This window comes from Trachymyrmex cornetzi, unplaced genomic scaffold (genome assembly GCF_001594075.2).
Source record: "Trachymyrmex cornetzi isolate Tcor2-1 unplaced genomic scaffold, Tcor1.1 scaffold223, whole genome shotgun sequence".
NCBI classification, from domain to species: Eukaryota; Metazoa; Arthropoda; class Insecta; order Hymenoptera; family Formicidae; genus Trachymyrmex; species Trachymyrmex cornetzi.
The window spans coordinates 295,883-320,378 of NW_017296881.1; the positions used below are offsets into that span (position 1 = coordinate 295,883).

The 24,496-nt window shown below is 37.8% G+C and overlaps 3 protein-coding genes across 6 annotated transcripts; 1 reads left to right on the top strand and 2 right to left on the bottom strand.

The window, feature by feature from the left end:
- Positions 1-680: 680 nt before the first annotated feature.
- On the top strand, positions 681-5,092 carry LOC108760460 (uncharacterized). Of its 2 annotated transcripts, none has more exons than XM_018506463.1 (3): positions 681-716; positions 1,363-1,539; positions 2,150-5,092. In XM_018506463.1, the coding sequence occupies exons 1-3, from the start codon at positions 696-698 to the stop codon at positions 4,088-4,090; spliced, it is 2,139 nt and encodes a 712-aa protein (XP_018361965.1). In that variant the 5' UTR covers positions 681-695; the 3' UTR covers positions 4,091-5,092. The 2 variants fall into 2 exon arrangements, with proteins under 2 accessions (XP_018361965.1, XP_018361966.1); XM_018506464.1 differs by having other exon boundaries at positions 2,285-5,092.
- Positions 5,093-5,674: 582 nt separating this feature from the next.
- LOC108760301 (sialin) lies at positions 5,675-13,983 on the bottom strand. 3 transcript variants are annotated; one of them, XM_018506164.1, is made up of 10 exons: positions 13,634-13,705; positions 12,932-13,166; positions 11,658-11,863; positions 11,155-11,376; positions 10,931-11,015; positions 10,333-10,499; positions 9,901-10,050; positions 9,442-9,574; positions 7,847-8,100; positions 7,042-7,335 (listed from the first exon to the last, which is right to left on the bottom strand). In XM_018506164.1, the coding sequence occupies exons 2-10, from the start codon at positions 13,014-13,016 to the stop codon at positions 7,042-7,044; spliced, it is 1,596 nt and encodes a 531-aa protein (XP_018361666.1). In that variant the 5' UTR covers positions 13,017-13,166; positions 13,634-13,705. The 3 variants fall into 3 exon arrangements, with proteins under 3 accessions (XP_018361667.1, XP_018361666.1, XP_018361668.1); XM_018506165.1 differs by lacking the exon at positions 13,634-13,705 and having other exon boundaries at positions 5,675-7,335; positions 12,932-13,016; XM_018506166.1 differs by lacking the exon at positions 12,932-13,166 and having other exon boundaries at positions 13,634-13,983.
- Positions 13,984-22,944: 8,961 nt separating this feature from the next.
- LOC108760305 (uncharacterized) lies at positions 22,945-24,292 on the bottom strand. The gene is given in 2 exon segments (XM_083287355.1): positions 22,945-23,739; positions 23,742-24,292. Coding segments are annotated over 2 exon segments (819 nt in total). The 5' UTR covers positions 24,034-24,292; the 3' UTR covers positions 22,945-23,212.
- Positions 24,293-24,496: the final 204 nt, after the last annotated feature.

Sequence of the window (24,496 nt, forward strand, 5' to 3'; positions counted from 1 at the left end):
ATTTCAATTTTTTTCTTTTATGTATTAGATATAAGTACAGAACATTGAAAATATGTAAAACAAATAATTCTGATATTATGAGACTTATAGGTAATATTAAAATAACTTTTCACTTGATAAAAACAAGGGTAGGAAATTAACAAATTGGCATCTTCGGTTCTAATGGGATATTATCGATGGTTCTGGTGTTAATAAAAGAAAAGGGACATCCATCGTACAAAAAAGCAACTCGAGCAAAATGTAAAACTTAAATACTAACCGAATTAATTTGTTTAACGAAAAAAGGAAAAATACAGCCGCTTTTCGACATCCACTTCGCGTAGCAGCCGATCATCCGGTGACTTTTCCCGTATTTTCGAGTCGTTAGAGTAATCCTGTCTTGTGCAATTGCGCGCAACGAAAGAACATATAATCGAGATGAGCAATCATAACCACGAGCCTTCATTGTCGTGTATTTTCTACCGAAGCGTTGTAAAAATGCACGCGACGCTTCGCATTTGTACTAAGCAGGAGAGTTGTCATTTAGTATCCCAGCGCCTTAATGAATGTTTAGGGGTCATCAAGGTTGAACATGGCGGCGCGACGCGTTACGCCGTGGAAGGGGCGCGGCGGTGGTTGCCTATTGTGTCACCCTATATATAACGGCACCCGACACCCCACGCCGTATTAAGAACATTCACCGCATCCGCGGTAACATGGTTTCCAGTTCCAACAAGGTATATCGCCGAGTATTTCGAGCTGGTGCGAGTGCGCGAATACGTGGTTCATGGTGCCCGCGTAAGAAAAAGAGAGAGGGAGAGAGCGAGATCAATTTCAGTCATTATCAATCTAAATGCAAGTGCACGGTCTAAATGTTTCGATGATTTTTTTCGCGAAACCGATATTGGTGCCCGTGGGAAAGTGTGCGCCTTGGCAAATCGATTGTATACGCGATGTTTCGCCCATACATCATCAAGATTTATTCTGAGAAAATGTTTTAGGACGCGAAATGCTGTAGAGTGACAAGTGCGTCATTATGTGAACGTGAACGCGTATTAGAAATATTTCGTTTTGAATATATAATCGTTGAATAAATTAAAGAGCACGCAATTTCTACGCACTGAAATCTAAGTTGGTCATTTCAGAATTCGTATATTCAACGATTTATTGCAATTTTTGGCACTATCCATACAGCATAGATCTCCAAGGGACGTCCTAAAGACATCCAGAGAATATTCTATGTCCTAAAATCGTTTTCAGGATATTCTTCGGATAAAGTGTGCTGTATGGGTATCTTATCGTGATATTTACAATGCATCAGCGTCACATCATGTTTGAGTTACTGCGTTTTCTTCATAGAGAAAATTCATCTTTCCTTTTAAGATGACGCCATGGCTGATGGCATTCTTCTGTCTGGCAACCGCGAGCTGTTCGAACGTCACGGACCAGCAAACATCGGAAACACAACATGATCAAGTGGCGATCTTGAAGCAAATCAGAAAGGTGAACGAAGACGGCTCTTACACGTATGGTTACGAAGCTGGTGATGGCTCATTCAAGGTAATTATATGCGTAATTTAACCGCGCCTATCATCTATTTTTCCGAGAATCATAAATTGCACCGCACAATCGGTTCCCACAGTATCGAATATTAATTAGCCGGAACAATTCTTTTCATTTCTGATTGCATTTAAAATAACAATGTGCTAAGTGAGCAATGCCAATGGCAATTTTAATTATATCAACAGTAACTTCAATAGATATAAAAATCTAATGGACTGCCATGATTACGACAGGCAATTAGAAAAGTTATACCTTATTATACAATTTTATTTATGCTCTCATCAATAATTATAAAACTTTCAAAAAATTCTGTTATTTAAATTAATAAATAGAGCGAATAATATGTGTGAATGTTTAAATTTAAATTATTATTGAAATATATTTTGGAAATATGTATTGTTATCATTTAAATATATTTAATAAAGCAAGATAATTTAGTTTAGTAATATTTGTTATACATATCTATATAAAATTATTTAATTAAAACATTTTTTATTTTTCACATTTATGATAATTGTATTGATAAAAAGATTAATTTGTTCGTGCAAGACGTAAGAATCATGCCATTCTCACGAAAAAAATGAACGGAAAATACTTGCTTTGTCAGGTCGAGAGTCGTGATGTTTTGGGCAACATTAAAGGCACGTTCGGTTTTGTCGACGCTAACGGCGAGATAAAGAGGGTTTCGTACTCCTCTTCGAACGGGACGGGTTTTAAAGCAACCACCATGTCACCATTGCAGGAACACGTATCAGTCGTACAAAGTATGCCGCGCATTAACCGTACGTTAACTACGAAAAGACCGACCATCGTGTACGCCACGACGACGGAATCGTCGACCAGACCGTCAGTGGTACAGTCAATTCCTCGAACAAGGAAGACAACTACGAGTACCACCACGACGACCACAAGCACTACCACTACAGAGGCACCGAAGACGATATTCGGACACTACTTAAAGGGCACGGCGAAGAATAGGCCGCGTTTAGTCATCAATGGCCAGCAGAGACCGATCGTCATAGAGGAAGACATCGAAGACGAAGATTCGCAAATTAATCGACCCAGTACGGATGACAAGAGTGGTGCTTATCGAAAGATCATCTTTGCCAAGCGACCGATTGAACACAGTCTCCCGCCGATCTCTGAGGATTTCGTAGAGAAGGAAGACGAGGTCAAAATCACGACGGGGAACAACTTGAGGAGGCAATTGCACGACGAGACAACCAAGTCGAATTCTGATGATAACGACGAACATTCCGACGTTTACGGCGGTTCATTGTCCACGACGCGTCCTTTGTTCACCACGACATCTCCATCGCGAATTCTCCAGAGGGTTTCCACTACTCCGCGCACAGAACGACCGAAATTCTATGTCAATCGTCAAGAAAATCTAGGAGCGGGTGGTCGATTCGATAGTCCGAAGTACGAAGATTCTCGGGTCTACGAGACTGAGACGAAACCCACCCAGGAGGAGCGTACGTCGACTCAGCAGACCCTACTTCACGGTTCTACAACTAGGGTACCAGCAGATATTCGGAACTATGTCAGACAGAGCACCGAGCCTGTCTTCATGAGACAGCAGCCCGAGCAGTATCTGCGAGAATTGCCGCCCAGGATACTCGTTCCGTCCCAACCGGGCAATCTCGAGGAAGAGGGAGGCGTCTACAGAGCAATACCGATCAGTAGAATCCTGTTAAGGCCTCCGTCGAATCATCAGCCGGTCTACTCGAGCACGACAGATGCCAACGTTCATTACCTGACGGAGACTCCCGTACCCGATCCCGAAGATGAGGCGCGGATCGCAATAAACATGAACTATATGCGTCCACGTCCTGTACGACCGCTGATGTATTCGGACGCCGACCAAAGAGCACGGCCGATCCTGCGACCAATTCCAAATGCAGTAGTTCATCCTGACGACAGGGACTATCAGGCAACCACGCCCGAGACTGTATATCCTTACCGGACTGGCGCACTGCCGCTGCCTCCAGAGCCACCGAATCCGATCGCACCGCCTCTGAGTCGACGAGACTTCCAAACGTTGCTAAGGAGGCTACTGGTGAGCCAATATGGCATACAAGCCCTATCATACCCAAAGAGCTTCCTCGAAGATGCTTTATATGATCAGCAGCCATATCCTTCGTATCCAGCGGGCTTTCAGGCGCCGCTTCCGAGACCCGAACTCGCGTTCGATCAACAAGCGCAATACGGTGAGCGAGTGTCCCTGAGACGTCCGGTGTACCCTCGGGCTCTAAGCCCGCTCTATCAACCCCAGTATGACGAGTACCACGACAGATATCCCAAAAGAGTGTATAGGCAGAAATTTTACACACATGACGTAGACGAAAATGACGAGATCTTACCAGCGCCTATTAGGGAAGCTTTGCTGCTGCGAATGGTAAATCTAGCGATCAACACCGAACGATCAACGACCGTTCCGATGACCACCACGACACCAGCATCGAGATACAGAAAGGCAGGCCCAGTCAGAAGCGTGCAGATCATTACGGACGATGAGGAGGAAAAGGACACGAGGAAAAAGATGTAACGAGTGGGTTAGAAGTAGTTAGGAATTACGAAAAAGTATTACTTATTGCAAGTACATAAAACGAGTTAAATTATTGTAGAATTTTAACTTAATTGTTACGACTTTTTTTACAAGATGAAAGAACCTTGACAAAAGTTAACGAATTTGCTTCCAACAAACGATTCTTAAATATGTAATTTTTACCATCACTAATTATCCTGGAACGGTATCAAATTCTCACGGTAGTATATTTAAGCATGACGAAGGGGCTTACGTCAACGGTAATCTTTTTTTTGTAGTGGACGAACGGATATGTCCATCAGCATGTAAGGATCAATGTCTTACACGCAACGGACGCATTCGTGTCGTTAATGAATCGAATCGTTTCGCGAAAGGGAAATCGTTGCTGCGCAGCCCGACCGATTTTCTGCACGATAGCTTGCCAACATTTGTTGACGCATATTTACGTACTTTAGAATAGGTGCATCAGTGTACAACCAACTAAGTAATAGTCGGATAATTAAATTTCTTTTCTAAGTAAAGATATTTTATTTTCTCATACATTTATCTTACAGGTATCGCATAACATTTTTCTCACGCTGCTGAGATTTGCATATAAATTATGTCGTTTAAAATTAATAACGAGGAAAGAATGTTGAAATAACAAAATCACCAGTAAATAACATTCCAATAGATGACAAATTTAATTTATAATTGCATAATGGTTATATATTACGATAACTAGTGTAATTATTATCCGCGACTTTGAAAAATATGGTATTCTTATTCCTTATGTCTATTTTTACCAATCTCTTAGAAACCGAGCAAATACATTGAGCATTTATTATCAACAGTCAATCACTGATGCATCTATCTTAAACGAGTATTCAAAAGAAATCTCTTTTATGAGAGGTACTCTGTTAAAACGCACCGGACAATACCAGCGAAAGTTCTAGATCCTAAGGCATCTTTAACATGCTCCCTGCTTACGACTGTAAATACGATGTTACGTAAGAGATTAGTGTGATATATACGCATCGAAATAAAGAAAGAGTCGGACGGTAGACTTCGAGACGTTGTGTGAGAACTCATTTCATAAGTCCCTGAGAGTCGGCGTTACCAGGAAAGAATAGTAACGCGTCTACTGCCAGTAATTAGCGTCGCGCATTGCGACATTCCTGCCCGGTCGGGTCTACGCGGCAAACTTACGCGCGAATATGCAGCCGAGGGAGTAGATCATGAGATCTCGCGCGTGATTTCCACGCATTCGGAAAGCCCGCCTGTTGTCTGCGAGCGAATTTCTTTGTCGAAAAAAGCGTTATGCGCGACACACGACGCAGATATCTCACGCGTTTATTCGAACAGTACGTGAGAAACGGAACAATCACCGCTCGGTGAACGTTCGATTTGCACAAGTGGCAACGCAACAAAAGACGAGTCAACTGGATAACTAAAAATATTAAAACGATTCATTAATGATCATACAAATTATTAATTGGTTTATAGATGGAATGAATTAAAAATTACTTTAATTTACTTCGTCTAACAAAGCTAATTAAATTTATTTAATATTTCGATAAATGCTGATATTAGATTAGAGACTGGGATTGAGATTGAATTTAATCAATCAAAGCAAAGTTCACTAAACTTGATATAAATTCTCTTTCTTCCGATTCGTTAAACTGTTTCAATTTTAATCTCTAGTCTGAACGGGCTATTAGCTACTGTCAATTATTGGATCGATTATCGGATTATCCTAACTATGGGTGCAAGTAATTTCATTGATACCTCAGAAAAAGAAATTAAACAAACTTATTCCAAAATTTCAAAAATTTTGTTTGTACAAAGTACAGAAGTATACGTGTGTCAATTACTGATAAGTGAAGTAAAACATATGCATGCAAGTAATCGCAATGCCAGTATTGACTCAACATTCTGCTTAAGAATGTCGATCGAATGAGTTTCCGGTGTGAAAAGCAACGTGCAAAATAATTTTTAATTCATGGCGAACGGCAGGCTATTTTCCGCGGAAATCTAAAATGTAGTTCTGATTTTTCCACGCGTGCCGGATATGCACGCTTGCATTCGAAAGGCCGTCGTTAGGACACAGGCGAGGACACTCGCCAGCACGGACAGTGGGTCTTGCACACGTCTTCCGGTATTCCGGTATTGCATGCACTAGTTACAAAGGCGTAGGCGCGTTTTCACAATGGAATCAGCACCGATAGGAATACGCGGATCTGTAAGATTATCTAATTAAAGCGTCCACCGTATTCGCCGCACTGGTTCGTCTCTCACTCTTACTCCAGAGATAGAAAGTCGTCGAGGAGGGCACATAGTGTCTCATAGAAATGGGCATAATGCATAGATTTGTATGCTAGAAAATAACGCGAGCGAAGAAAATCACGAGATATCCCGATGGAGGCGAAGCCGTTTCAACAACAATAGTCGAAAGCGAATAATCCGAGACAAAAGCGACGCTTACCTGACATTTGTCCTGTCATGTCCCTCGAGTTTCCAACGCGCGACATTTTTATCAGCTATCGACTTTCTACGAGTCAAATTATATCACTCCGCGAATCTACCTGTTATTATTCATGGCATTGTCTCACAACGATTTTATCTAGACCGGCCTCGGTTGTTCAAATCGTGTTTCGCGAAATCTAACGACAATTCGTAACAGCAACTTTAATTTTCTACAAGAAGCAGATCTTGATAAAAAATTAAATACTCAGTTTTTCAATTTTTGTCGTAGTGATATTCTTCGAGGACATTCTATCGTTATCGTATAAACTTTTATTCTTATTCTTAAACCTTATATACATTTATCGTGTTAATCGCGTGTGCATTTGCAATATATGTTTACTGTACATCGTTTTTCTTATCGTAATAATCCGGGGGGGATAGAATATCCTTGGTGCAATATGAGGCATGAAAATAGCACAGAGAATTGGTACAAGGGCACTCGCGATTTAATTGGAGGCCACCGAGATCTTCGAGTGAATGGATGAAGAGCGGGGTACGTTTTTCAAACTCTCGATGTCGTCCTCGAGCGAATAGGGCACGAAGGGCTCGGTCTGCACGCCCACGTCCTCGTGATCAAGCTCCAACGCGTCTTGCTCGTAGATTACGTCGTGACTCCGCGGTCTCGCCACAGATGGGATCCACGGTTGCGGAACGCCTTTGCCGAGAGCCAGAAAAACCGCAGCGGTCGTCAGTAAGACGACAGAAGCAACACCGAACACCAATCGCCAAGAACCAGCGATCTAAAACGGACGAACATCGCAAACGCGAATTAAAATTTAAAATCGGATTAAAAAATAAAAAAAAATGTTTGTCAGCCGTAGCGAATTACAATCATATTAGAATTTCTATGCAATCTCCTAATTATTATTTGAGGAACAGAGCAGCAATAAAGTTGTTCATCTTTCAACATTTATGTCAAAATTAATCAACAAAAATGTATACAACAAAATGTAAAAAAAATATTAAAATATTCTTCTTTTATTTTAAATTAAAAATCCTAAATATTACGCAAATATATTATGTTCTTATTTAAAACAATGTGCAATTAGGCACAAAATAATTAATAACTATTTAAGTGAAAAGTAACGAGGGACGGCTCATGCGAACGTAGAAAGAAGGAAAGACTCGTCGCTAAATCTTTGTTATGTAATCCGACATTTAATGTTCGCGGATGTACGAAGCTACTTAATGCGTTATTACGTTTGCGCGGGCGGATAACGCGCGTGCCTGCGTCATAGTAACTCGACTTACGGAGCCATGAAGAGCCTGGGTGACGAAGTAATTGGCGGCCAGCAGTCCCGCGGCGCCCAGCGTGGAGCAAAGAGCGCACGCGGCCGCGGCGCACGCCGGTGACTCCGCAGGTGCGAGATCAGCTATGGCTGCGAGTGCACCGGCCGGTGCGGTGCCAGAAACGAGGAGGGCTGCTATCCCCAGCCAGGCAGCACCCAGAGCCTGGCAGCCAGCGTAACCAGCGACGAAGAGAAGGGCCGCGGGGATGAAGTGCGCTAATCGCATTCAATTCGGTATTACTGAGAATACTAACAAGGGGAACCTCTCGTAGAATAGCAAATTCTGATTTTAATGAAACTTTGTGTGCATATAGATTACGTAAATATATTTAGAAAATATCGATTAAGGCCAGTAAACAGTTTTAAAAGATTAAACCATTTTATACAATATTTTTATAATAAGATTGCCTCCGTTTATCTACGTCACGTTTTCAAAAAATAATTTTTTCCAAAATCTATATTTACAAAATTATTTTTAAGAAATATTATTGTCATGCCTAAATAAAAAGATAAGTTAATAGAAAACTTTCATATGGAACATTTTTTTATATCTTAAACAGTTTTTGAGATATAACAAAAAAAAACTGAAAACTATTTTAAATGTGAAGAGTGATTTCATTTTTTAAATATTTTACCGTTTATTAGCTACAACTGATACTTTCATCTATTTACGTAACCAATATGTATACAAAGTTTCATTAAAATAAAAATTTGACACTTCAAGCAATTCCCTTATAAGCAGAGTCAGAGAGACGTGTCGAGAAAATATTCTTATTATGTTACGTGGGATAAAACCTTTAGTTTTTAGTAGTAGGATAAAACCATTACTCAACATGTCTAAGACTTTCCATCTTCAATTATCGTAATGAGATCTCATAAGCTATTACTCTCACAATCAGAGCAAGGTAACGCCAACAATCAGTTTACCTCGCAGCATGAAATAAGTAATCTATATATAACGTATCAGTATTGCGTACTTTTCAATGGCTACAATAATATTGCTGAATTTCAATATTGTTAAATTTTCATGTTACACATTTCTTATAATTCAAAACGTTTTCATTGAGAATTGGCAAAGAATATAAAAAACGAAAATTACCTCTTGTTATATAAATTAATTCTATGTATGTACTTTATATAAATTTACTCTACTTAGCGTTGAGAGTGAAAATTACCAAGTGGTCAAAATTTTTGCACGAGTCATAATAATATCACAGTATATTTAAAAACAATAGATTTATTTTATGTCGACACCTTTGATCGCCACCAGTCAATTATGTTACCTGTACGCGGGCAAGCCATAAGAGCGAAGTTAGCAAATTGCTTTGCTCTTATTGATTTTCTAGATCCAATAGTAAACTTAGATCATATAAATGTGATCACTTTATTAGAATAGAAGAAACTAATTGGTGAATATCGCAATCGTCATCTCGCAAACTGTGCGATTTACGCATACGCAAAAATAATTAAGTGGCTCCAAAATTGGAAAAGTGAACTTACTATTTTTATTTATATTGTAGTATTGTAGACGTAATATCGGAAATACACATAACGCACCTGTATAGACGACCAACTTTCTCGCCGTGGTCGTGGAAACTATTTTAGATTCGCGGACGTGATCTACCAGGAGGCCGCAGGTCAGCGCAGCCATGAAGTGACCGATGTGAGGTAACGTGGTCAACACAGAGTCCTGAATTGAATTACAATTTAATAACGAGGTGAGACTGCGAAACCTACGAGCTCGCAACTATCTCCGTAATATCGGTCTGAATATTAAATATTGTAAGTACATAATAAGTGAGAATCGATCGATATGTGACACACATAAGAAGAAACTCTTATTTAATTAAAGCAGATTGTAGTGCCTTATCTTTTTTTGCATGAACTTATAATTTTTAAATTTTAAAGTTTATATCCTTTTTGTTTTAATATTTCAGGCGGTTTTTCATTTGAATATTTATGGGATGTTTTTAATGTTAAAATAGTAGTAAATAAAAACAATCTTAGCCAACTTACGTTAGCTGTAGAAAACCCATAGATAAGCTTCAGGTACTTCGTCATGCCAAGTGCAAGCGTCGCGTCACCCCACTGATTACCCATCGTCGCCACTGCGGACGCCCAAACGGGTACGGATCTCAACAGCTTTCCCCATGGTATCACAGCCGCCTGTGATAATTACTAATCTCGTAGTTACATGTTAAAAAATGTCTAAAAGGTTAGGTACATACATGTGATAAATCTTAAGTAATCTGGTAAGTCAATGTTACCCATCGCATGACAGGTTTGTCACAAGTACTAATTAGCGAATGGAAAATTTCTAGAGACTACATAGAAGCTTTCAACTATGTCTTCAACTCTTATCAGGCTACTAATTAGCACGTCCAACTACTTTAATAACTTCCGAGAGTGTTGCGAATGCTCGCTAAATAGATCGAAAGTGTTGCTTACAGTTGTATCATGTTGATAGGACTTTGGCGTGTCCTTAACAAACCGGCCGAAGGCGAAATACCAGCAGAGTGCCAAAAGAACCAGACCGTAACACAAAGAATCGCGACCGAACGTTCGCACCACCGCGGTGCCCAGCCATCCAGTGAGACAGTAACCCACGCTGACAGCTTAAAGCATGGGAATTAGGATTAGTCGAGTAATTTGGATCATGTAGACTGGTAACACTCATCATTGTCAGTGAAGAATATTTTTAAGGATATCCTACAAATTGAAGAACATGATGTAATATGCTGTAGAGCAGTAATGCGCAATTTGCAGTCCCGTGAATTTTTTGTGCTTCACCGACATATAGTTGAAAAAACATAAAATCATATTTATTTTATACAAACGAAATAAACGTTATGTATCCCAAAGATTTTACACCTATTTCTAAAAATGGCTTTCTGAAAGTGATTCTTGAAAAGGTGTCACTGTCGTAGAATATGCAAATATGCAAATCTGTTTTTACTACAAAACATTATAATAATGAACGACTCGGAGAGTTCTTTGTTCTTTTTACTTATAATTTAAACGGTCGTATTCGCAATCCCCAATATACCTGCATAACAACTGAAGTACCAGCTTCTGTGATTGCTCTTAAACCAGGTCATAGCGAACATGTGAGCAGCAGGCATGGTTGCGCCCTGCAAAAGAGGATGTCGTAATGATTCTCGCGCGAATGTTTTATGCCGGCGTCATGTTTTACGGTGCTACGCAAAATCGAGTTCACGTCATTGCGAAGCGCTTGGGAACGGCGGTAATAAAGTCTGCGCGCCGACTTACGGTGCATAATCCTTGAAACAACCGAAGCGCGACATGCGACGGTCCGCGCCAAGCTGCAGGTACTAATAGAGACGCTAAGCAGGCGCTAAGAACTGCACGTGAGAACACCATGGAGGGCCCTGATCGGCCCCACACCAGGCAACCTCCCAGGATCGGACCGGCGACTTGTCCCCATAAGAACGCCTCACGCATAATCGATTCCGCTCGCTCCTCCTGTGGCAGCTGTCGTTCATAACATGGATTATAAATGTTATTCTGCAACGTAGCGTTGCAGAGCATAACTGTTTTTTAGTGTAACATGCACATTTACTTCTTGGAATAGCTTGCAAACTGGTAATTCAAATGAATCATTAATTATTAATGCAAAACGAAGCGCTATCACAACATCAATCTCGTTTAATTTGCTTTCGTACTAACGAATAAAAATTTGTTAGACAAATAAAAGTAGGGAGTACCACATTTACCACTGAAATATGAGGCAAAATATCTAGGTATATGTATACCTCCATAAATATAATTTCGAAGTCTTCGGTGCGATTGCGGCTGGTGATATTGACCAGCATATCGCAGTGCCAAGATGTGTCGATGATGGCATGATTGTCTTTCTGATTCGCCAGTAGTGCGACGGAGGAGCTGACTTCGACTGCGCCGCAAAGCGCAAATCCAACAGCGACTAGACCGGCGACGATGTGTCGCGCTCGTACAGCCGCTAACAAATAGCAATGTAATTACATGATAATCGTAATAGTCGCGACCAATTTGATCAAATTACCGATAAAAAAATCTCTAAAACTTGCAAATAATTTCATAATCAATAAAGATCAAATAAAGATCATTAAAAGATTAATCGTATCGCGTCGTTGATAAAAATCTTATGAATATTTTAATAATATCAAATTGTCTCAGTAAAAATCAGAAAAAGAATCAAATAATTTGTGATTTGATCGTGTGACTTATTTTGTAAATATTTATCCAAGAATTTTATTATTGTTTATACTGAAGAAGGCCTGATCGAGGCAGAAACGTCTATTATATTTATATACATGTATCAGAATAAAATATTATTTCGCTAACTAAATCTTGCATTGTGGCATATGCCCTTTATTTGATTAATTTGAATTATAAGCCACTTGAACTCTTTATTGTGAATTTTTTATTTACTATCGAGGGAATTATTTAATAAAAAAATTATTGAATAGAACGGTAGATATGCATTATTAATTATATTGCGCAGAGCTAAGTTTTCACATTTTTTACAGAATCTCTATCATTCAAATTATAATAGTAACAAAAGAAATTTTCATGTGTGTATATGTACATACATCCATTATCATAGTCTCCAAACGTCGGAGTACAGCAATGTTTGATTTTGATAACTTACTCAAACGACTGGCACGATAATATCTTGCGTACAAATTCTAAATTTAAAAGGCACTTGTGTCGAGTGGCTTTTTACGTGTAAAAATAATATTTGTAAAATTACAAAACACACAAACATTAATCATAACAGTTCGATAATATTAGATTGTAGATTAATATATAAACTCATATATCACAGTCAAAATATTTAACTATAAAACGCAACTTTCAAAAGAAACTCTCTTTATTAATTTGTTAAAATAAATAATTAATTATATAAGACATTAAATAAAAGTAGATAATAAGTATGGATGAAGTTACTTAAAGTTTAGCCGCGCGACAACGCGAAATAAAATTAGATCTCACGCGCACGATGTAAGAAATAAAATTAGTTACAGTGATTAGAATTTTGACGAACCTCGAACCTCTTGCGCAGCGAGTTTTAGTTGACAACTGCCACGTTTAACGAACTGCACGCTACCTCTCTTGACGAAGTCTGCCATCTCACAGAACCCAAAAATAATGAGATCGACCGCGACATCTCGCTTTTATCACGCCCCAGTGTTTGATTCTTCGCGCACTATCTCTCCACTACTCCGAGTGTACAGGTGACCTCGACTTTGGCTCGGCAATGATGAAACGCAAATAGCTGACTTTTTGACAAGACAATGAACGCGTAACGCTATTAATTCAGTAATGTTAATCTAAGAAATAGTGATTTTTACGCTTCTGCTGATCCTAACACTAGTTCGTTTCATGCGAATTACAGATAAATATGTAACCGGAGCGAGTAATAACGCCACTAATAAGTGTAGGATGCTGACACCAAATTTATAATTTATAACTAAAATTGAATGTATAGTAATCTTAAGAGAGATTTTTAATATGGAAAATTTAATTTCATATTAATCGAAGAATCTGACTAAAGATTACGCCGTCGTTTCACGATACGTTGTATGAATAATTGATAAGTTATTCACTTCCTTTAACTCGACAGACGTAAAATCGTTTTGCGTCGTAAATCGTTTATTAATCGTCTACGTAATCATAGCGCAATAATAATGCATTAAAAATTCCGGAAACTCGTTGCCAAAGGAAGTCGATTGAGGGCACAACGTACCTTTGACCTCGAGTGCCGCGTGTCTCAACTGGACGCTACCGCGTTTAAGACGAACCAGCGCTGCCATCGTCGTCAAACGTGCTGACACATCAATTGCGTTTCCATGATGTAGGACCGATACTTTAGGCACATATCATCGACAAGTCCGTTATTGATCTTTCTGACTACTTTGCTATCGCGCGATATGAGGTTGATAGGACGCGACAGCGGTGATGAGTTACGCGAACCATACTGGTCATCTGGCCGGTGCGAGTGAATGAACATCTCCGTTAACGAGACTTGATACAATAAGTACCTATGCCGGATCAGCCTTGAAGCACCGCGCGCGAGGTCCGCCTCGTAATATTTTCCCCACGTCGGAGTCGCCAAGCGATATATTAAACCTCATCACTGATAAAGATCTTCAAACGCAACTGTTGATTTTCCCTGGCTTTATCGCAATGATCATGACACGTGACTTAGTAATAAATATTAATAATTAATATACAGTATTATTATGCACGAACGCCATTGCTAATGGAGCAAAAAGAATTTCTGGATTATATTATTGATAAATTTTAAAAATATTATAATGTTCACATCTCTCTCTCTCTCTCTCAATCTGCCAATGAATAAAATGATATTCCGCAATTTTATAATATTGATAAATACATCAAAGTTGCATTTTATTTCTTCAAGAGTTTCATTGATGAAAAAAAATTTTTAATATCTCTATTAGACACAAAAGTGCTATATATTTTTCCGACTTTCGAATAATGTAATTTAATGTGAGAGACTCTATCAGTAAGTGGCAACAAAGGAAACTTCATTAATAGTTTCAGCCTTAAATATTCATATTGTAAACCTAATGACACTGTTCATTCAATGATAATGTTTCAGAACGTTGAATCATCTACCATCCGTCGTTCATGGATGTAGTTCTATATTATCAACGACTGATTAGTATAGACTGAGTGTCGTTAAAGCAAATTTGGAGCAGTAATTTCGTTCTAAATCTTAGCAGAGACATTTAAATTCTATAGGTAAATGTGAACCTAAACATTTCATTTGACAATGTTTCAAAAATATCGAATGATCCAGGACGAGTGGATGGACGAGGTTCTACGTTACCAACAACCAAATCGAGTTGGCAGACTACTGTTCAAACAAACCTGGAGTCTCTTATGAATTGATCTTATTCCAGCAGGTCGCGCGGCAGGTGGTTAAGTCCCTTCCCCTGCGCCTGCCACCAGCAGGGAGTCAGGGACTGCTGGGACAGCGGGATGCCACCTGCGCGATGATTGGTCAGTTTGCAGGCAGGTCAAAACGGCAACACATCGCTCGGTCGGCGTCTGCCACACTTCTCTGCCGCTTCGAAGCGTAGCGCGCGATCCTTACGGCCTGGTATTTTTCGTGTCTTATCCGCGGCGATCAGTACGCACATGTATAAGAGATCTTTCATTACAACGACGTAGTATATAATTTCGAAAAATAGGGGAACACAAGCGACGTGGTAACCCAAACAAGATCGAGTTAGAACCTGTGTTGCGAATTCCGGAGTCACACTTGCACCGAGCATCGCTTTTCAAACGAACGCAGGATGATGCAGCGCGCAGGGCGCCCGGGTGTTTTGACATTTATGACATATAGTTATATTTTATTACTGTGATATCGACGATAGTGCTTTGGAATATCCGGAAACGACAGTGGTCGTGACGGTGAATGACGAGGAAAGTATCATCTGAGTGCAGCGCGGCACAAACGAGTAACGAGGTAAGTGGACTCCGTTTTGGTTGCGTTTTGACCGTTTGCTTTGAGAGGTTAAGTTGGGTGCCCTGCTGGGGTCCCGCGATACCACCTCCCCCAATCCCTTCCCGCTTCCCCTCCGGTCCCTCGTCCTGCTAGCCGCGAATGGTCCGACGCGGACAATACGGTCCTCCGGAGCAACTAGCGAAGGGCACCCGGGTCCATTCCAACCAAAAGATCCTTTGAATGGAATGCGTGCCGGCGTATCTCCTTCATACTACTCATCCAGATCCTTGTTCATCTCGTATTCCCATCCATTTCACTCTCACCGTCATTCTGCAGTTCTTTTAAATTTTCGACTTCTTCAGTCTATCTTCGAACTAGACTTGGTGCTGATGCAAGAAGACTTGCAATTATTAATGAGCGCCTCCTCCTTTGTTTTACCAATATTATCCTATTATGTATCGTGAAAATGATTCCCACTATCTACTGCAGTACAATTAGAATTACTCTCATCATTACTATCTTCGCTATCGCTACAATTCTCCTTGTTGTACTCTCGCCTTGATAATTACGCAGTAGATATTATCTATTTTCGTTTTATCTTACATCACTCTCTACTTATCGTAAAAAATGATTGCGATACGAGAAAAGTAATTATTATGACTGTACGCCAATGTATCATATTTAAAGAACTTGTATACCGAACCGTAATAAAATTTCCCTTTTCTCAATCTCTTCTTGTCCGTTTCCTTTTCTCTCCTCCTCCCGCGACCTTCCCTTTGGAATGTGCTTCTCGAGAGTCCAGACATATTTCTGATCATAGGATCATCCACAACAAGTCCTTGGCTTTCGAATTTCTTTTCCTGCCACCTAGAAATACGAGCGGTTTCGTGCTCGTGCCATTTTCAAAAATCAACAGTCACGATAGCAACTGTACAAAAATCAGACAAGTTTATCCACCGTGTCAACTTAATAACATACTTCCAGGAGATTTGCGAACTTTCTTCGTCGTTTTTTGCGCTGGTTTATATTAGAACTCTAAGTACTGTTACTTGTTCTTATGAACGTATTTATATGATAATTCTTAAAATTTGCCATTCAGTGAAATAAGTTGAACATTATCAAGTCATCTTTCTATCTCTTGTAAAAAGCAGAATAATATTTTGAAATTAACATTATGAAAGATATTTCCAAAACATAATAGTATCGCTGGAATATATTTATTTCTCAATATTACGATCTTATGTTAATCGATGACAAATTTAAGATTAATGTGCTTAATTAATATCTATAAACATTGACTCTAATTCTGAGTTACTACTTTGTATTTTCGTCTACATATATTTTATATGTAATAAATATTTTTCTCGTCTCTTTTTTAAGACTTATAATCTTTCCTCTCCAGTATCATAAATAATTCGCAATATAAATCTAAATTTAAATATCGAAATTTCATATTATGAAATATATTGTAACAGAAGGTACCTAAATCTTATCTGCTCGTCCATCTTATCCATTTATTGCACAACCAATGAAAAAATTATATTAAACATAGTAAATTGCTAAACATTTAATTTATGATATTACTACTGCAGTTCAATCGGTTTGCGTTTCAAAATAAAAAAATAAATACGACGCACAATTTAAATGACTACATAGACAGTATATAAATTTACATAGAATTATTTAAGCACTTTAGAAGCAGCTTGACCGTTAAAGACTTTCTTTCCTTTCTTGTTTTATATTAAATATTTTTAATTTTCCGCGATATTTTTTCTACCGCAATATAGCTCACGAAGGTTGTTCCATTTATATCCACACGAGAGTGTCTAAAGCCTAAAGGATTATTTATACTAATCTGTTAATTTATACCGTAATCTGTAAGAATTAACCAATCACAGTCAAATAAGAGGGGAATACTCGACTGTGATTGGTCAATTCTTACAGATCACGGAATAAGTTGACAGTATAAATCCTTCAGACACAATTGAAAAGTACAGGAATAATAACAGATTTCAACTTATCAAAAACTGTGTATTTTGGTACATATGATTTCTGATAGGTTGAAATCTGTTATTCCCCGTTTCTATTGCCTGTGCTTTTCAATTGTGTCTTAGGCTGTAATCTACGCGACGGAGTTGTCGCAGCGGATCCGGGCGAGGTAACTGGAGCAGTTTCGGCACGCCGTACCTGTACGCGCGTCATATGTAGGTATATACGTGCCGTTGTCAAACGTGCTTTGAAAATCACGCACAAATACCGTTGCACTTAAGGTCGTTCACTTATCTATCTACGCGATACAGCGCAGGAGTAGCTACCGGTGTTTTGTGTGCGACACGAATCGCAGAAGAAAATAAATGTGTGTCTTTCCGGTGTGTGTCGTATTACGACGCTTCTCTTGCTCACTGGACGATGACATTTTGGTCAAAGCTTGTATACAACGATTTCAAGAAGCTGATGTTTAGAGCGGAGCTCTACTAATTGTAAGAACTTGACACGATTCTGCGATATAATCTTTACGTGGCATCTCGATTGTTGACCGTCACGTTTTGGGCACGTGCTTCAAGAAGATACCGTTGCTTATCAATTATTCGATTTGAACGTAAACATTTAGAAAATTGTGTCATTATGTCCGGCATGAGCTACGTTTCCTTCATAAAAAGAAATTATGACCCAAATAATACTTCTAATAATACTTGCTTTCGCTGCTTGAAATAATAGTAGACCTCTAACGGAAGAAGAAATCGGCTTCTGTCCTCAAATGCTAAGAAATATAAAATTGCTTAAAAACAGTACAATTGTGAATCTATTATAATAAAATTAATAATATCGATTCACGCGATTTCTGTAATATGTCCAAGTTTTGGTATAAATAATTTAATTATACATACACGAAAAAAAAAGATTAACAATATTAGTCGATAGCAATGTGATTAAAAATAATCTTGTTTATTTTTAATAATAGTATTAATAAAACAAATAATATTTTATTAAAACAGAAGCATAGTACATTTTTTTCATTAATGATGTCACTAAATTAACAAGATTATTTTCAATTAGACTGCTATCAGTTAATGCTGTTGATACATCTTTTTTTTTTAATTACGACCAATTCATTATAAAAATTACATTATTATTATATCTTGAACAATCTTGCTGAAATTTAATGAAAGAATCGCCATCTTACTCGCAATGGAATTACGTGTTGGATAGCAAATTATATAACTTTAATGTGCAAATGGTTTAAAAAAACAAGTATTGCAGGTATCGCTCCTTGAATACGTGTTTATCGGTTACGTACGAAAATGTCAGAAGACACGACCTTGCACGTACACAGACTCCACATGTCACGTAAATTAATTCCGCATAGTTTCAATTGCTGGCATCAAGCGAAGTGAAACGCGCTCTCGAGTTAGCATTATTCGCAGGTGTAAATCGCGTCACACCCCAAATCGCTCGCACGTGATATTACCGCGAGATCCAATTAACCACGCTGATGGTTGTAACCAATGCTGATAATTTTCATTAGAAAATCCATTATGGAGCAGGGCGCGCGGCACGCGAAGAAGAAGAAGAAGACACGATGGCGCAAAAGTGAAACTAGATTTTCTCTGATGCTTATTCAATTTGCGCTTTACGGTTCATTTGCGTATCTCTCTTAATTGCTTCGAAATTCCGCTTCACCTCACCAAGCGCTGCGAAGCTTGAAAATGGCGATAAGATTAAGAATTCCGGACTACTTTCTTCTTTCCGAAACTGAGAAAGTAGGGTCATGATGTCGGCGTCTCCCTTGAGGCATTTATTATGCGTAATTGTTTTGAGAAAATCTCGCGGCTTGTGACGTGACACATTATATAGGAATATACCTCCAGCATTATTTTCAAGAGAACTGCACTTTCTCACACCGACATTTCAATTAAATAAAATTTCTTTATTTATGAAAAGAAAGAGATTTAGATCTAGATAAATTTTATTCTTGGTTCACATAAAAATTTCTAAGAAATTAGTCTTTCAAAAAAAATTGATCATACACAATAGAAAACATTGTATAATTATGTTGTGAAAACGGTCCACTTAGGTATGTTTTTATTAAGATCTTGTAACAATTTGTGTTGAATTTAACATATTTGAATGTCAATTTAACATAATATGATTATGTTATTTAAAGATTTTGTGTTAAATTGATATTCTATGTCTTAGTCAAAAAATTTAATATTCGAAGAACCAATTTATACGTTCTACACAATTATTTTGAGTCCAGCAAAATCATTCAAATCTAGCTAAACTGTTTTTTAGTTACTTCAAATAACTGCCCTTTCGTATATAATCGTCATAAACTAAAATTATAATTTCTGGGATCTGCATACGCATGCATTTCATATATCAGTAGATTTAAACAGTAGGTAGTAAGATAGTAAATTTTTGATATTACGAGAGTGATGAGAGTTATCATGGATTATTACCCTCGAGGCAGGTGTAATGTATACATCGTACCTAAGTAATGCGATTAATAAGATTCGACTCGTCTGTTTCTTTCTCAACCGCCTGTCAGTACTGGTCAGTACTCTCCGGAAGCAGATCGAGATATCTGCACGCTATCGTCCGCATTATAATTTTTGCGATGCAAGAGAGAAGCAGAAAAAAGTATAGCGCCAAATCAGGGCGCGCGCGGAAAGTCGTTACGAGAAATCGACGTAACGAGGCCATTGCCGGTGTATTTTCTCAATTACATAGGAAATTACCCTGCGACCGCTTCTCTCGGCATCATTTTTTCCCTCGTTTCCGCGCGAGGAAATGTCGCATCGTTACGATACGCAAAAAGACATTTTTTTTTGTAGGACGATTTCGAGCAAAATGATTTAACAGAGTCACATGTCCATACACAATTTTTGTGATTCGAGAATTAAATTCGCCGAATTTAAGTGTATTTGCACACAACTATACAGACGTGTAAGTTTGTGGCACTTTATTGCAAAAATCATGTTCTAATGTAATCAATCGCAACGATTAATTATGAATACTAAGCACGGTTGCGATGTTACGTTGGCTCTTTCTCGATCCGCGTTATTCCGCCCGTGACATATGTCCGAATAAGGAATTTATCGAGATCCGTGCAAACACTACGATCCAATACGACTTCGATCATCGTCCTGCATATCTTGATTCAGATTAGAATGTGTCTTTTATCATGTAAATGAAGATTAAATCGAGAACTAAACTATACTCCGTTGCGCAATCAAAAATTTACGGCAAAAGAAACAGTTAAAATTCAATCTAACATTCCGATAAAATATTATTTAATGTATATATTCATACTATTTCGCTACTTTATTCGTATAAATCTCAGAATACAATATTCAAATTTAAATTCCATATTTAGAATTCCTTTTCAGCGCTGTTATATTTATTATGCATTTGATATATGAATGTACTTGTAGAACACGTTTTACACATACAAATATACTATTATTACATTGAATAATTCAATGACGAAATGTGATATCTCGGTGATATCGTTCGCAAGCAAAATCACTTTTTGTATTAGATACAAACACTGAAACATTATAAATAATTGAAAGTAAATATGCAAATTATTCTTCGCAAGATATTAATAAGATAATTAAGAAAATTCTTTATTTTAGAATATTTGTTTCACCGACATTACATAAGCACTTGCCAATTAATTTTGTTATTATACTATAATTAGTTTATGTAAACTATCGTTTTGTTATTTGACAATAGTGATTCAGAGATGTTTTGTTAGTCAAATTGCGAAGAACAATGGAGATTGACGTTATTATGGTAAGCTGTCATCTCGTATTATTGTTATTCGCACTTCGATAGCACTATTAGTATTCCTCAGCGCACAGTCACAAATGTCACTGCTTTTGAATGCAATTGATACCATGCATTTAGCGAATGTAAATTACTTCGATTTACGCAATCAATTGACGAGGCTTTTCAAAGTATAAAAAGCATCGATACCTGGTACTTCAATATACGTATAAATGTAAACCAACGATCTAAAGCGACAGCATTACATGGTTGATGTTGCAGGAAAATGAAAACAACGACCATTCAATATAATACGATTTATTGCTTTAAATTGCTCGATTATCATAATTGCTTCTGTAACTTATCTAATTATATATTTTGCGGCTAAAATAAAATTATTTTGAATAAATTATAATTCCGTGGCAATTTTGCAGACTCATGATTCAATCACTATTAATATTATTAATACGATTTCAATCTATAAAAATAAAATGTCGATTTACGTCAAAGAAAATTTTAATGTGTAAAAAGTTGTTTAATTTATTTTATGTTACATTTATATAATAAAAACCTAAAATATATATCCTAACACACACATGATATCAATAGTAAAAATGAACATTTAAAAACAAATGTAAATACATCAATTGTAAATGTAAATTAGAATACAACTGCCATTTAGGCTTTCAAGGGTTTCAACAATTATTTTTATTGTTCAATAATTATGAATAAATTTTCTTACTTCACTTACATTTACATTTAACTGCACGAAACAAAATGGTCAATTTGCATATCCATTGGCAAATTATTAATTTCAATGACAGCAATAAAAATTGCTTCAGTCAAATATGGAAAGACGTAATGCATGCAAATACTATTAATTTAAACGTATTATGTATACGCGATTAAATAAGATATTTCTTATTTAATCGCGTATACAATTCGGAAAATAAATGTGCGATTATTATACTTATTCTGTTAATTAGGATTACTCAATTTTACTCTCGAGCGCAATAAACATAAGCAAAACTTACTTGGTTAGTAGCTCGCAGGTTTTATCATTTAATAGGCAAAATGTGGAAACTTGTTGAAAAAAAGCTTAAAACACTTTAAAACGCTTCAGCTTTACTCGATTTTCCTTGAAATTACATTTGCAAAACATCTCTCACATATGTCATTCAGTGTACCTTGATGACATTTGTCATTTTTATATAACGCAACGAACGCTATTCATTATTATGAACAGCACGCTCACATATCAATTTTTATCCTTCAGCATACGCAATGAGATACGTGTAGACGAATCGCGCATTTTAAAGTGAGTTTTCGATTTTTCCGCCGGACAAGTGTTTCTAATACGGTGTGTTTCTAATCTTCACTGTACATACATCGTGATTTCTCTGATTTCTCACGGCCACTCGCTAGTTTCTCTTCTCGTAGAACCTCTTTTCACAAGGTCAAAGGACAGTGGTACTTTATTTATTGACCCTGTTCGATTCATAGAAACGTATATCTGTCCTACATTCGAAATATCTTTAGGCAGCGAAAATTCACTTTCGATCATAATACCTCGATAAATTGGTGAGTTTATAAAAAAAAATAAATAAATATAACATTATTATACTAACAAGGAATAATTGGAAAGTTAAATCTATATAAATACATATACTTTATGTACGACTTAGAAACGTAAAACATTAATACAAAAAAATATTAGTTACATCTAATCAAGACTGAATCTTGCCTAAAAAGGTAGTAATACATTATTTTATATTAAAATTATATATTACACATCATATATAGCCTTATTTCCTATTCAAGTTGCGAACTGAATAAATTATTATACACCAACAAAAACATGAAAGGATCTAAAACACCTTCACACTACATCTATCATCATCGTCCTTAATAAAGCCGCGAAACTAATTGAACAGATTTATTCTAATAATAGTCGCAAGTCTTTTGCCTCAGCTTTCTCAGCATGTTCCTAAGCCCTTCGATGTCCCGCTGTTAATGCACAACTTTTTCTGTGCGATCTAGTACTTCCAATTTCACCGCGACGCTCATCAAGCGTAGTCACGGCCACGTGGTAGTTTCTTCGCAGGAAGCCTCGTCTTCCAAGGTCAGAGGACAAAACTCTTCCGCAGTAACCCTATCTAAGTTGCCGATATCTGCCTTAGGCTTAAATGGCAGCTCCGATACAAGAATCCCTTCCTTGTAGATCCTGTGATCCTTCTCCTCTTCAAACTCCGAGAAATCATCGTCTTCGTCGTCATCGGTTTTCGCGGTAGCGAAATCGATGTCTGTCAGGACGAGCGTGTTCACTCTTCGATTCTTTGGCTTTTCCCGCGATATCTCCCTCGAGACCTCTTTCGAGACACGCGATAATCCCCTCTTGTCGAGACGACGTCGTAGTTTCTTGACACTCAGAGACGACATGGGGGGCGGGAGTACGCTCCCCTCAATCGCATCCTCTTCACGACCGCCGTCCTGATTGATAGCACCCGGTCGCCTTTCTTTATCGCGCGTGTCGCTGCTGCTCGGCGGTTTCCTACTTTCCTGCGCCGATCGAGCCGTGTTCGCTGGGAATGCATTTTTATCGGTGGACGCGGACAGGCGTCTACGATGTCGGCCGGGCATGCCGCGTTGGAATCGTAGGTCTCCGCGATGCCGTAGCTCAGACTTGGCTCTGCTGGCAACGCGCTTGGAGCAGGCCTCTTATCGACAGCCCCGGTGCTCTCAAAGTCGGCCTTGATCCGCGGATGCTTGCGATACTCTTCCTGCAAGTAAGTACGAAACTGGTCCTGGAAGTAACCATCGATTACTTTCCAGATGATGGCGCTATACCAACTCAACACGCCGAGGAGAAACACTCCGCGAATAATAAACGCCAACATTACAAGATCTTGTGGTTGCGGTTGATTATTCCGGTGCGATATTACAACATTCTACGTATAGTGGTTTGCAGATATATTCTAAATATATCATGTAACTATAATATGCCGACCGTGTGCTGATATGATTAGACTGATATATGATACATTGATAGGAAACTGACGTTTTCTTAAGAAGTAGCGCTTATAAATATTTTGATGAAGTCTTCCGAGTACAAATCAGTCCAAGTTTAGCATGTAAATAAAACTGTCGGTCTTACGTTATTATTAATGTGTGTAAGTATGAAAGATAAATTTGATATAAAATTTCAAAACTTTACATTCTGATTTGCAATTTTGATAATTTACTTGGCTTATAAATATTTTGATATTTATTTGACATTTATTTAAACATTTAACACGAATTCAAAAATTTATTCAATTACATCAAAATACTTTTAGAGTATTTATACTTCATTAAATTACT

Bases quoted from the DNA above. Each gene is read 5' to 3' on its own strand.
- LOC108760460 (XM_018506463.1), top strand. From the start codon at position 696: ATGGTTTCCAGTTCCAACAAG. The intron at 717-1,362 runs GTATATCGCCGA...TTTCCTTTTAAG, and splicing joins TGGTTTCCAGTTCCAACAAG to ATGACGCCATGGCTGATGGC. The intron at 1,540-2,149 runs GTAATTATATGC...TTGCTTTGTCAG, and splicing joins CTGGTGATGGCTCATTCAAG to GTCGAGAGTCGTGATGTTTT.
- LOC108760301 (XM_018506165.1), bottom strand. From the start codon at position 13,016: ATGGCAGACTTCGTCAAGAGAGGTAGCGTGCAGTTCGTTAAACGTGGC. The intron at 11,016-11,154 runs GTAAGTCGGCGC...CCTCTTTTGCAG, and splicing joins TGTTTCAAGGATTATGCACC to GGCGCAACCATGCCTGCTGC. The intron at 10,051-10,332 runs GTAAGCAACACT...TAATTATCACAG, and splicing joins CCTATCAACATGATACAACT to GCGGCTGTGATACCATGGGG.